This window comes from Drosophila eugracilis, unplaced genomic scaffold, assembly GCF_018153835.1.
Source record: "Drosophila eugracilis isolate 14026-0451.02 unplaced genomic scaffold, ASM1815383v1 contig_353, whole genome shotgun sequence".
Classification (NCBI taxonomy): Eukaryota; Metazoa; Arthropoda; class Insecta; order Diptera; family Drosophilidae; genus Drosophila; species Drosophila eugracilis.
This window is the reverse complement of record NW_024573209.1, coordinates 500,354-512,670: the sequence shown is the minus strand read 5'-3', so window position 1 is coordinate 512,670 and position 12,317 is coordinate 500,354. Positions and strand designations below refer to the sequence as shown.

The following is a 12,317-nucleotide window of genomic DNA, read 5'->3' as shown; positions in this document are numbered from 1 at the left end:
CAAGCACAATCAGTCTAGTCGGTTGTAATTAACCTGAGACTTTACTTAGCTAAAAAGAACTTAAAGAGAGTCATAAATTTTAATCATAGGCGAACCGATTAAGAAAACGTGAAAGACTGGAAAGTCCAATCTAATCAAAAGTTGATAAGAAACAAAGTTACTAAAGACAAAAATAATTTATTACAAAATGCTACGGTCCTATGTTCTTAACTCATCTCTATAAATAGTCACACTCTAAGCATAGATCTTGACCAGCAAGAGACCCAGAATGCTTGCCGTAATGGTGATGGTGCTGCTGCTCATCTTTCCAGCCGGATTCTTGTTGCACTTATCGCCGGAACAGATCTTACAAAGGGTCTTATTATAATGGGCATAAGCTGGCTTGAGGCTCAGACTGCAGGCTCCAACGTTTGGATGAACACAGCCATGGAGCTGATGGATCACATCGTTATCTGGAAATATGGGAGATATGTTTTAGAAATCTATCTAAGTTGATATTGGTTAACCAAGCTACTTACTCCACTTGTACTGCAGGGCCAGGCAGTCAAATCTAGAGCTAGTCAGGTTAGCCACTCCCTGATGATAGACACCCAGGTAATAGCTGGTCTCATTGGCAGCCGCATTTGTGCAGGTTACCTTCTTGGGACTCTTGCAATCCTTTGGCGTAACGCAGGTATAACAGACCAGAGAATCAGCTATGTAATAGGTTATATTACTAACTTTGAAAACCATTTTCCTAGACATCTGACTCACCTAATTGCACACAGACAAAGGCCACCAATACACTGGCTATTAATGCTTTTTATACATTTTGGTTTAGATAAATCTTTTTCACACTTAACTATAGAGTAAGTTGTACGTTCTTAGTCGCCTTTTCGCTTTAAACTAAACTCTCGGGGAATTTCGGGAGCTCTTTTATAAAGCGTTTCTCCTCAGATTCCGCACTTTACTCAATTCTTGTCAGATAAGCATGAGTATTTTCGTTGATTAACTTATCGCAGCGTTTATAGCCTAGTAAGCTTATCAAAACGGTTTCAATGGAGGAAAGCAAAGGGTTTCCCCTTTTGATATTCATTCAATAGAAATAGAAAGGGTGTAATTATGTATATCAGGAGTGCTCAAATTCGTCTTACGGCAGAGCATTTAGTAACCCATTTAGTGACGCTTTTGTGTTGGTTTCACAGCTTTGATCCTTTTGCCTATCACACTTTTTATTAAGAACTTAAAGGCTTTTTAATATTTACTCATTAATGTAGTAATTAAGAAGCAATATATAAGCTTTAACTTTCATTTTCTGTACTTTGCAATGATATTTGGCACTTATCTCAGACCTAGCCCACTCTTTCAAGTATTACTCACAGCCTGACAATTTCACACCCGACTAAAGGGTAGGGCTTTTTCTCACCAGCTAATCTTTTAAGTACCTCTTATCTAAGTCGGCGCCATATCAATATGAAACACTATAGGGTAATAAATTGATAAGTCAGCTGCGTACAATTGGTAGCAATTAAAGAGGGGAAGTTGGTTTAGTGCGTTGCTAACCGATATTAAAAGTTATATATTGACTCATATTTGATGAGATTCAAAACTGGAAATAAGTTCAATTTGATTATTCATATTATTTATTTATTTTTATTTCTTATTTAACAAATATTGAGCTCCTCAAAGCTGTTTAAGCTTTTTATGATGTCAAATAATAAATAAATATAATTAAACTATAAATCGATTAAACAAACCTCCTGAAAACAGACCAATAAAAGTTGAAGTAAACAGTTTTGAGTAAAATGTGATAAGATTTGTGAGTCATAAGATAATGTCATGGAACAAGTAACATAAGTCGGAATATTCCCAAAGTGATTCCATTCTAAAAAGATCTAATTCCTACCTAATTCAGGGATCCATCAGGGTATCAATGCTAGTTTTTACTCCCAAAGTCCATTAAAAACTTCATATAGGTTTTTGTACAAAGATGGTCTATTTTAAATCTTTTTGTTTTTCTAATGACTTTCTTGTTTAAGGAACATAAAGTAAATAAATATTATACACATAGAACTCCGATAAGCTAAGCAGTAGAGCTCCTCCTCCATTAGACCATCAATTTAGCTTAGGAACTTGGCCAAAAGCAGGGCAATTACAGAGCCCACGATGGTGTAGGCACTTCCGCTGAAAGTTCCCGCCGGGTTGCAGTAATCGGTGCCGCATTCTAAGCATTTCTTTGACCATCCACTCGCCGTGTTGGTCAAAGTCAGAGAGCAGACATTGGTCTCATTGAAGACACAGCCCAGGAACTCAGAGGTGTGAGTGTAGTCTAAAGGAATATTGATAAAATAAAGTTATTTAAACCCATTTAAGTCAGAAAAATCTGTTAAAAAACATACTTGCTGCATGGTAGTAAGTAAGATTGGCACATGAGAAGCTTAGACTTCCGTTGACTGTGGGCACATTGCTGTGATAGGTTCCCAAAAATTCCCTATTGGCATTGGCCGTGGAATTCGAACAGGTTTCCGATGATGGGCTCTTGCAGCCAGAAGGAGTTGTACACTTGGTGCAGGTCAGCGAGTTAGCTAATAGTTAAAAATAAGTTCTATTAGCAAAGATTCAAGTTGGAAGGCACACAAATATTTCTCACCAAACTGCACGCCTACAAAGGCCACAAGGACCACACAGAAAATCACTTTCTTCCACATATTTGATAGGGATAAAGTTTTTTTTATTTTTTAATTTATGAAACACAACTCTGCACAAAGCTGTCTCGATCGAAACTGAATCAAGTGCAGCCGATGGCTGCTCATTTTGTAGGCCAGCATTTAACCATCATAAAAGCGGCTTTTATGCCGGCTATAAAGATTAGATTTGGTTATCTTTGTGCTTCAACCCATTTTGAGTCAGGCCAATTGTTGACTAAACCCTATAGTAAGGGGGTTTTCAGTCGATGGGATGCATTTATAGTTTAGCTATATGTACTTGGGGAATACTTTTATCAACTGAATTCCAAAGCGATAGCCTCAACAAAAAAGCAAACATATTGATCGCTGATTTTATAACTTTTTCCACATCCGTTTATAAAGAGTGACATCATTATAAGAGTGTTTATATTTCGTGGAAGCAATACGTTCTTTATTTCCTATGTCTAACATTCTGATTGCTAACAGCTGATAGTATCTAGAGATATTATAGAGATACGGTTCATAAATCATAATGGTTAATGATAGAGGAGATAATAGCTCAATGTTTGGCTTATATTTCCAGATAAGTCTGTCTATGAATGTATATATTATATTGATAGCTATTACACAATGATATTAGTTTAGAAATAATGTTGTTACAAGAGATATATATTATTTATTTCATTTCTCCGAGAAAGTTGCATTAGATTGAGTAATATCTAGATTCTGGATTCTAAAGTTTAGAGTTTATTCGACAATAGACCATCGACATGAGAGTTGAAATAAGTGATGAATTGCTTAGCAATTTCTCTCAGTGCACAGCTGCAAAACAACACAAAAGCGTCACTAAAAATGTGCTCGTTTTCTTGTGTTTGGGTTAGTAAATGCTCTGCAGTAAAACGACTTTGAGCAGCCCTAATGTAGACAATAAGTACTCATAATTCTAAACAAATTATAGATCATGTTCTGGTCTGTACTTCTATTTTTCCTATGTATTAACTTATAAAATAAATTCGTAACCCATTTTGAGTAGCTTTGATATTGCAAAGTAATAAAGAAACTTAATTAAACTGAATTCTCCTCCCAAGAATTATATATCTTTATTATGTTATATGGAGGACGAGTATTGGTATGAGTAATCTGCTTCGGTCAAGATAAGATACTCTATAAGTTTTTTAAAGATAATATTCTTAAGCCCAAATACGGAAATTACAGAAACCGAAAATATAAATTCTTATAAAGAATCAAAATTAAAAACATTTTTATATATAAATAATTCCAAATATTTAAGAAAAACAACAGCACAAAAGCAAGTAACTTATCCCCGAAAAAAACCCCACAAAAATGTTTCCATTTCATTTGTTTTTTTTTCTTCAGTTAAACCAACGAATTATATAAACAAAATTAGAAGAGGACTTGCCGTAGGTGGAATTGAAAATCATACATCACAATCGTGGCCAATGCCCAGGACATGCCACGAATAACTAAGCAGCTATAACAACAAGGATGCTAAGCCGCTGTCAAGGATGCGTGGGGGAATATTACAAATGACAGGACAAATGACTGACTGCATTGGAAGCAAAACAGGATGAAGACAGGGACGAAGGAGCAAGGAGCAAGCACTCCAATCTGGTAAGCAAAAAACCAAGAGATCACCTGCGGTCGAGATTTAAAAAGTACGTGTATCCGAGTGTCCAAACAGGTAAACAACAGAATTACAATATGCTTTCTTAAAAATTAAAAAGCAAAAAAGTAACAGAAAACAAGCAGTAGCAGCGAGCTCTTTCCGACAGGACAATAAGCAAGGATAAGCATCGAAATGATGATGATGATGATGATGGTGATGGAGGTTGGGAAGTGGCTAAGAGCTGGCAAGAAAAATACAAACATGGATACAGATATGCGACAGGCGACAACGATAGCAAAAGTCGACGAGTCTGACAGATACATTTTAGTCCTGTTGCGGCTCCTGTTTGTCTACTTTTTCCGCTTTTTGTTTCCTGCCCTTTCCATTTTTTCCTTTGTTTTTTTTTTTTGTTCCGCTTCTCTCGCAGATCCTGGCCACATTTCCGCATGCACATTGCACTCGTATTCCGGTCACGTATCCTTTTTAATCCTGACAAGAATATTATTTCCATAAAAAACATACATACATATTCACTAGGAAGAAAGAGCGAGCTGCGGCAGCTTCCTGTCAGATCAAGCATACGCCGCGTGGGCCACCTAACTGAGTCATAGACAACTCGCAATGGCCCCCCGGCAGATGTATTTAATCTTTCGAATATATATATTGCCATTAAACTTCAGCCCTAACTGCTAGTGCGGAATATAAACAAATTTAAATAAGAGAAAGGCAAAGTAGGTAAGAAAAGTAGCATTTCTGTTCAAAAAAAAACAAAAATTTCCAAAACAAGTTACAGTTTTTATAGAATTTTCAAAGAAAATACATTACGTATTAGTTGATAGAAGTAAAAAGTTTATTATTAAACTTAATTAACCCTTTTTTATACTTTCAAAAAATATAAATAAAAAGGAAGAGTTCCCATCTAAAAACTGAATGTCGTCTCCTCATCAATATGCACTCTGTTATTGCACAAAAAACAAGGACTCAATAGATTTTTTATACTCTCGACAATATTTGTTGTTCGCATAACAAATTACAAAAGCTGCAAAATAATTTATAACAATCGATTGTTGTTGGACCATCTGGACGCACACTCACACACATACCGAGATGTGTGTGCTTTTGGCCTGGCTAAGAGAACAACAATGTGGACTACAATGCAAACAAATCGACAAACTATAATAATAAGACAGTCCCCTTGGAATGCCAGCAGATAAAATTAGAGTCAGAGGAGGATATAGGGAAGGGGCGGGAATATAGGAACCGACTCATTGCATTGTCTGCAGCAGCTGCAAAAACTTTCAACATCAATGAAAGGAAACAAACAAATTTTACATTTTCTATGTCTCGCTGGTTCCAATGAAAAACAAGGAAAAAAATAAAAACAAGGAAAAGGGGGGAATTTTCAGCAAGAAAAACAATAACAAAAGCAGCTTAAGTACTGCCACAAGTCGTTAGTCTAGGTCGCCACTCCGTAAAAAAGAAGGGACTGGATAACTTTAAAGGATAAGCTTAAGGCATCCTAATTGCATAGTGGAGAGTAGGAGGAGGAATCATTCAGATGAGCTCTTCCATTGCTTTTCTCCTCGGATTTTTGTAACTATTAGTATTCCTATACTAAGACTGTTATCGATTAGTGTACAGGCTAGTTACTTATTACCGAATTAAAAGGATATTGCTATTGGATAAGCTTAATGTGTAGATGACAAAAAAAGTTCATCATTTTAAAGGAAATGCTCCGAAAAATTACAATTTCTTATAAATAGTTATAATATATAAAAGTAATTTTAGAAATATATTTTCAAGAAATCTTATAATAACCAGAATTTCAAATTAAAAAAGGTTATGAATTTTGTACTGATTCTAAACAAAACTTTAGTGTGTAAAGTCGGTTGCTCCCCCGACCGTAGATTAAATGATACGCCGGAAAGTATGCTACACATTGTGACCCACTTGAGTTCATTTGAAAGTTGAAAATTGCAACGCCAAGTTTGCCTTGTAACCCATCTCCCGACATAACCGTTCAATTTGCAGTTCATGTCTTGGCTTCGTTTAGTTCACCTCTGGGTTTTTTTTTTTTTTTTTTGCAGCTCCTTGCTGTTAACAAGTTCACGTGCAAAATTGCAATGACCCAAAGGACACACCTGCCGGGTTATTCTCCGCCACCCAGAACTCCCCCTTTAGCACCTGTGGTTCCCACTGCTAACTGCTACGACAACCATAGATGGTGAAAGGTAACCGAAAACGTCAACGGCAAAGGCCAGCTGTACGAAGAAAGGCAACAATGGTGAACACTCGCAGCAATTTGCAGCATTTAATCAACAATTAGTGAGCCCAGGAAAATGGAAAATGGCTGGGAAAGACCGAAAGGAAAAACAAGCAGAGAACACTGCAATCGAAGATGAAAAATATCTAGAGGCGGAAACGTACTGCGAGGACTCCAAAATGGAAACTTATGCCACTCTAACCAATCAATTCACTTTACCTATGCCAACTTCGGTCGCTTTTCCTTCGGTCCTGTGAACTTTTGTGTTTGCCTTTGGGCCAATCATTAGGTAAATTTGATCTTTGTCTCTCTGTCTGTCTGCAGTTATTGATATGCTGTGGTCATCTGACCCCTTTCCACTACCCCTTACAGACTGTGTCAACATTTGGACATGGCGGTTTTCTGGGTCAATTGCTAGCGTTGGCGATGATGAAGATGAAAAAGTGCAGCTGCTGCAAGGGAAGTAACAGAAATTCGTTGATTCTTTATTCATCAGTTAAGAATATCTTAGAAATTGTTAGTTTTTGGTCTTAAATTACTTATTTGAAAGTTTAATTAATGTTGTGATTTAATTGATCAAATTGAAAAATCAATATATTTTAAAATTATTTTATCTAATTACAATCGTTTTTATTGATCCATCAATCTCAAATACCACTAACTGAAGCAATCCAATCCCGAACTGCAGACACTCGTGAGTAAACACCGGGGTAGTTGGGTCTGGCACAGCCATAACCCCAGGAGACAACACCCCAAAGGATGCCATCTGGCGGCCAGAGGACCTCCAGAATCACCTTGGCAGGCATCCTTGCCACCCTCCGGTAGTCCAGCGCAGAGCATGCGATCCGTGATGCTGCCAAAGCTACCATATGCCTCTGTGCACTGCATCTGACTGACTTTGGGAACGGTTACGGCCCGGAGAACGGTAGTGGGCTCCAAGCTGCTCTGAGTGTTCCCCCAGCCGGAAACCAGCACGGGAGTTCCATCAGCAATGTCTGCATCCTGTTGTGGTAGCTTTATGAAAGCCTGGGTCACGTTCTCCGCACTATAATCCTCCAATTCAAGGAGCGAAAAGTCAAAGTCGATGGTGTAGGCATTGAATTTGGGATGTCGATGCACCCGCTTGATCCCCACCAGCTGTCCACCATCGGAGGTACGCGAAGAACCGATGCGTACCTTGGATATGAGTATGGCTGATCCTTCAGTGCAATGGGCGGCTGTGAGAACCCATCCTTGAGCAATCAGTGAGCCACCACAGAAATGATAGCTCCGTTGCAGTGAAACCTGGTAGGGAATATCCTTAATACTAGCCACCTGACCGCCCACAATGCGTCCATCCAATCGAGGTCGTCTCACAGTGCCTCCGTAACTAAAATTCACCAGGAGAATCCCTACGAGAAGCAGTTGAAGAATCGTCTGTGCCATGGCTGCGACTCCGATGATCGATCGCTTGTGCTGCAGGTGCAAAATCAGATCCCTCTTTATATAGAGTCCGAGCCAATCGATCGAGTGATTATCAACTGCGCTTTCAGGGTCAATTCCTGCACTCTCGCCCCGAGTCTCACCTCGCTCTCTGTCCACTTGGCCTAGTTCGATGAGCAGGCACTCTAATGGCAATAAATTTTATTACTTTCAAATCAACAATGTGTTATCTAAGAGGGGGTAACCGCCCAATAGCCTTAGTCTAGTGCACTATTTTATAGCTTAAGCCAGGTCAGAAACTTATTGTTCGACGGCATCTCCACGATCTTCTCCAGCTCCAGTCCATTTTCGCTTGCCAAGACTTTTAGATCCTTGATGTCACGAACTCCCCAGGATTCATCTCTTATTCGCAGACTAGAGTCGAAGTTGACATTGCTCTGAGGGGTAAGCACGCCATCTTCCGCATATGGTCCATAGGTGAACATCTTTCCGCCCTTTTTCAAAAGCTGCCCGGCAGCCCGAAAGAGGCCTATAGAGCATTCCCACGGAGTGATGTGCATCATGTTGGAGTTAAACATGTAATCGTAGCTGGCAGGTGTTGGGGGAACTTCCCAATCTTTGGGTTCCTTTGAGATGTCCGCAAGGAGAGGTTCTTTGATATTTTTGGTTAAACACTCCTTCACATAGACGGAAATCGATCCGAAGTGAAACCTTTCGTACTCCGACGGTTGAAAGGTGATGTTTGGCAGCAGTGGAGCCAGGAATCCTGCATGTTGTCCGGATCCCGAACCAATTTCAAGCAACTGCAAATTCTCGGTGGTTTTGTCCACTTGGGAAAGTAACGCCTCCGAAATCGGTTGCGAGTTGCGGTCCGCCGAGGGATGCGTTCTCTTGGGGAAGATTAAACGAGGGGTACTGTGAAGCAGACGTTTGGTCAGGCTGTGTTTGTTTCGATTTAAATTAATACAAAGTTAAGATATGCGATTTGTTTACCTCATTTTATTTGCACAAAAGGATGAATGCAAAAACCGGCTTGACTGATGGGCAGCACTGTTTAAAACTAGGGATGGAAGCATTATCGCAGTCGTTATTTGTCAGTAACAGTGATAGAGTCACAAAATTGTTAAAGTATGCTACGTATGCTAACATTATCGCTGCCGGTATTTGTTAGTAACAGTATATATTAGTGAATGCAAAACGTAATTTTGAGTAATATTTTCAATTAAATTATTTTTACCATAATATAACATCAGATTTAAAATTAAGATCACACATAACTGTAGTCACTCTTTCTACTTTGCCATCATCGTAACTGCTATCGATGAGCAACAGCTGATAACCACATTCAACATCATTATTTTGCTATCCCCCAAACGGTCACATCTTTTCTTGCTTTGTGTTTTTTAACACAAAAAAAGTTTTTCCCTTTCGTACTTTATTTGTTGATAAGCTTCTATTTACGAATTAAAAGCAATAAAATGTCCGACAATGATGATGACTTTATGTGCGACGATGATGAGGACTATGGATTGGTAAGTAATAAAGAAATCTCGATGATTTGGAGACCATCAAATAAAGCCGGCTTCTGTGTATTTCCATATTTCACAAACTTAATAGGAATACTCCGAGGATAGCAACTCGGAACCGGATGTGGATCTGGAGAATCAGTACTACAACAGCAAGGCTCTGAAAGAGGAGGAACCCAAGGCGGCGTTGGCTAGTTTTCAGAAGGTACTCGATCTTGAAAATGGCGAGAAAGGAGAGTGGGGATTTAAGGCGTTGAAGCAAATGATCAAGATCAACTTTAGATTGGTAAGAAAGTTTGAAACCGGTGGATATATAACTTTTGATAACATTTTACCACCTTCAGTGCAACTACGATGAGATGATGGTTCGCTACAAGCAGCTCCTAACATACATTAAGAGCGCAGTGACCAGGAATCATTCGGAAAAGAGCATCAATTCAATCCTGGACTATATATCGACGTCGAAGAATGTAAGCGAAGGGAATATGTGTATTTCCTAAGAAGACTGCTAATATAAGTTTCTAGTTTCTAGTTACTTTTCTAATGAATTTACTTCTTTGTAGATGGCACTACTGCAGAACTTCTACGAGACCACGTTGGATGCCCTTAGGGATGCCAAGAACGATCGCCTCTGGTTTAAGACTAACACCAAGCTGGGAAAACTGTACTTTGATCGGAGTGACTTTACTAAGCTACAAAAGATACTAAAGCAATTGCATCAAAGCTGCCAGACAGACGATGGCGAGGACGACCTTAAGAAGGGTACACAGCTACTGGAAATCTATGCTTTGGAAATTCAAATGTATACGGTACAGAAGAACAATAAGAAGCTCAAAGCCCTCTATGAACAGTCGCTGCACATCAAATCGGCCATTCCACATCCATTGATCATGGGAGTGATACGTGAATGTGGCGGTAAAATGCACCTGCGAGAGGGTGAGTTTGAAAAGGCGCACACGGACTTCTTTGAGGCGTTCAAGAACTACGATGAAAGCGGATCGCCAAGGAGAACTACGTGCTTAAAGTACTTGGTATTGGCTAACATGTAGGTGTAACAAAATAATCCATAAACCCTTTGCGTAATTAACTACTCAAATACTCTTTAGGTTGATGAAATCCGGAATAAATCCCTTTGACTCACAGGAAGCCAAGCCTTATAAGAACGATCCCGAAATTCTCGCCATGACCAATCTGGTTAATTCCTATCAAAACAACGACATCAATGAGTTTGAGACCATTCTGCGACAGCACCGAAGTAACATCATGGCCGATCAGTTTATAAGGGAACACATTGAGGATTTGTTAAGGAATATTCGCACTCAAGTGCTTATAAAACTAATCAGGCCCTATAAGAACATAGCAATACCTTTCATAGCCAATGCGCTGAACATTGAACCAGCTGAGGTGGAGAGTCTGCTGGTGTCCTGCATATTGGATGAGTAAGATTAATGTTTTAAAAATACTTAGAATTTTACTAACATTTATTGCATCATCAGCACAATAAAGGGACGCATCGATCAGGTCAATCAAGTGCTTCAGCTGGACAAGATCAACAGCAGTGCGTCACGATACAACGCCCTGGAGAAATGGTCCAACCAAATTCAATCACTGCAGTTTGCCGTGGTCCAGAAAATGGCCTAAGTGCACCTATTGCGTATATAATATCTTTGAAATCAATTAAAAATGCTAGAGTTTAAATTAAACAGTTAGAGATGATTCTTTTGGAGTAGCTTCTATGGATGTTGTTTCCTTCTCCTTGTTACAACATCTGTATAAGGAAATGCGCAATCTGTAAATACCAAAGGCCACCAAGGCGAAGCAGCAGATTAGAACCAAGGCGGCGCACACAAAGCCAATTGCCAGGCCAGGACGTGCCCAGTCCAAAGCATAGTAGATAAAGCGATTTCCGTCCCTAAAAACAGGAATTTTTAATACAGAAAAGTTCTATAATATATTAAAGCACAGCTTACATGTCAGTGCCTCCAGCCCAATAGTAGATCAAGGAATGCACTAAGAAAATAAGCACAACGGAGATGGGATACACGAAGTGCATGAGACGGTTCGGGTAGGCCACCATAAAACAGTCAAAAACCATGCAGATTGAGTTGAAGGCATGACACCACAAGTTGTAGAGCTCCCCAGCTATTTCGGGCATTGCTAAAGGAAATAATTGGTTACTTAATATAGGTAAAATATATTTTAAGTCCAAACTTACTAGAGGAAAGCGCAGCCCAGAAAACTGTGGTAATTAACATGGAGAGGACTGAAGCCGTATAGTGCGAGATCCAGTAAACCTTAAGAGATCGATCACCAGGCGCTAAAATTAGTTGAGAAATGCAGAACAACTATTGATAAGCATGTTGGGGAAATACTCATGTAAAATATGAAACCTTTTAATATTACCCTCGGCAGTTTTAACACGATTTCGTTACTACTCACCAAAATAAGCTTGATTAAAGTAGTAAATAGTAGAGATTACAGCGCCATACGTGCAGGTAAATAGGCACAGTGTGAAACCCCAATCCGTGAGGAATATAAACCAACGACCTCCATTAAAGTCCTGCCTCATGCTGCCAATAACTCCTGCGGCAAAGAAGGCCGCCAGAATCCAACGATACAGAACCCAAATTATATTTCGATCTGATTTCTGCCACTGAGATCTACAGAAGACTCCCGGATCCTCATGGTACAGCGAGAATTTAGAGCGTTGAAACTCCGCCTTCAAGGGACAGCAGACCTCTTTATCCTTATCACTCATAACTTGGATTATTTCGATGGACTGCCACCAAAGCTAGTTATTGCTTTGACTGTAA

At 39.3% G+C, this 12,317-nt stretch overlaps 6 protein-coding genes across 7 annotated transcripts; 1 reads left to right on the top strand and 5 right to left on the bottom strand.

Annotated features, from left to right (window-relative positions):
* Positions 1–157: 157 nt before the first annotated feature.
* Positions 158–1,143, bottom strand: LOC108110519. Its single transcript, XM_017219599.2, has 4 exons — positions 1,134–1,143; positions 754–798; positions 519–695; positions 158–452 (listed from the first exon to the last, which is right to left on the bottom strand). Exons 1-4 carry the CDS (start codon positions 1,141–1,143, stop codon positions 235–237), a joined length of 450 nt encoding a protein of 149 aa, XP_017075088.2. The 3' UTR covers positions 158–234.
* An 813-nt stretch (positions 1,144–1,956) lies between these two features.
* LOC108110523 lies at positions 1,957–2,782 on the bottom strand. Its single transcript, XM_017219603.2, has 3 exons — positions 2,630–2,782; positions 2,379–2,564; positions 1,957–2,308 (listed from the first exon to the last, which is right to left on the bottom strand). Exons 1-3 carry the CDS (start codon positions 2,685–2,687, stop codon positions 2,100–2,102), a joined length of 453 nt encoding a protein of 150 aa, XP_017075092.2. The 5' UTR covers positions 2,688–2,782; the 3' UTR covers positions 1,957–2,099.
* Positions 2,783–7,020: 4,238 nt separating this feature from the next.
* On the bottom strand, positions 7,021–8,016 carry LOC108110421 (trypsin-1). The gene has a single exon (XM_017219488.2). The coding sequence runs from the start codon at positions 7,979–7,981 to the stop codon at positions 7,214–7,216; it is 768 nt and encodes a 255-aa protein (XP_017074977.2). The 5' UTR covers positions 7,982–8,016; the 3' UTR covers positions 7,021–7,213.
* Positions 8,017–8,164: 148 nt separating this feature from the next.
* On the bottom strand, positions 8,165–9,051 carry LOC108111078 (UPF0585 protein CG18661). 2 transcript variants are annotated; one of them, XM_017220411.2, is made up of 2 exons: positions 8,972–9,051; positions 8,165–8,893 (listed from the first exon to the last, which is right to left on the bottom strand). In XM_017220411.2, the coding sequence occupies exons 1-2, from the start codon at positions 8,974–8,976 to the stop codon at positions 8,254–8,256; spliced, it is 645 nt and encodes a 214-aa protein (XP_017075900.1). In that variant the 5' UTR covers positions 8,977–9,051; the 3' UTR covers positions 8,165–8,253. The 2 variants fall into 2 exon arrangements, with proteins under 2 accessions (XP_017075900.1, XP_017075899.1); XM_017220410.2 differs by having other exon boundaries at positions 8,165–8,917; positions 8,972–9,030.
* Positions 9,052–9,341: 290 nt separating this feature from the next.
* On the top strand, positions 9,342–11,207 carry LOC108111219 (COP9 signalosome complex subunit 2). The gene is made up of 6 exons (XM_017220619.2): positions 9,342–9,510; positions 9,596–9,790; positions 9,849–9,974; positions 10,068–10,549; positions 10,611–10,943; positions 11,001–11,207. The coding sequence occupies exons 1-6, from the start codon at positions 9,457–9,459 to the stop codon at positions 11,143–11,145; spliced, it is 1,335 nt and encodes a 444-aa protein (XP_017076108.1). The 5' UTR covers positions 9,342–9,456; the 3' UTR covers positions 11,146–11,207.
* Positions 11,203–12,312, bottom strand: LOC108111220 (protein rolling stone). The gene is made up of 4 exons (XM_017220620.2): positions 11,944–12,312; positions 11,720–11,821; positions 11,475–11,661; positions 11,203–11,416 (listed from the first exon to the last, which is right to left on the bottom strand). The coding sequence occupies exons 1-4, from the start codon at positions 12,260–12,262 to the stop codon at positions 11,203–11,205; spliced, it is 822 nt and encodes a 273-aa protein (XP_017076109.1). The 5' UTR covers positions 12,263–12,312.
* Positions 12,313–12,317: the final 5 nt, after the last annotated feature.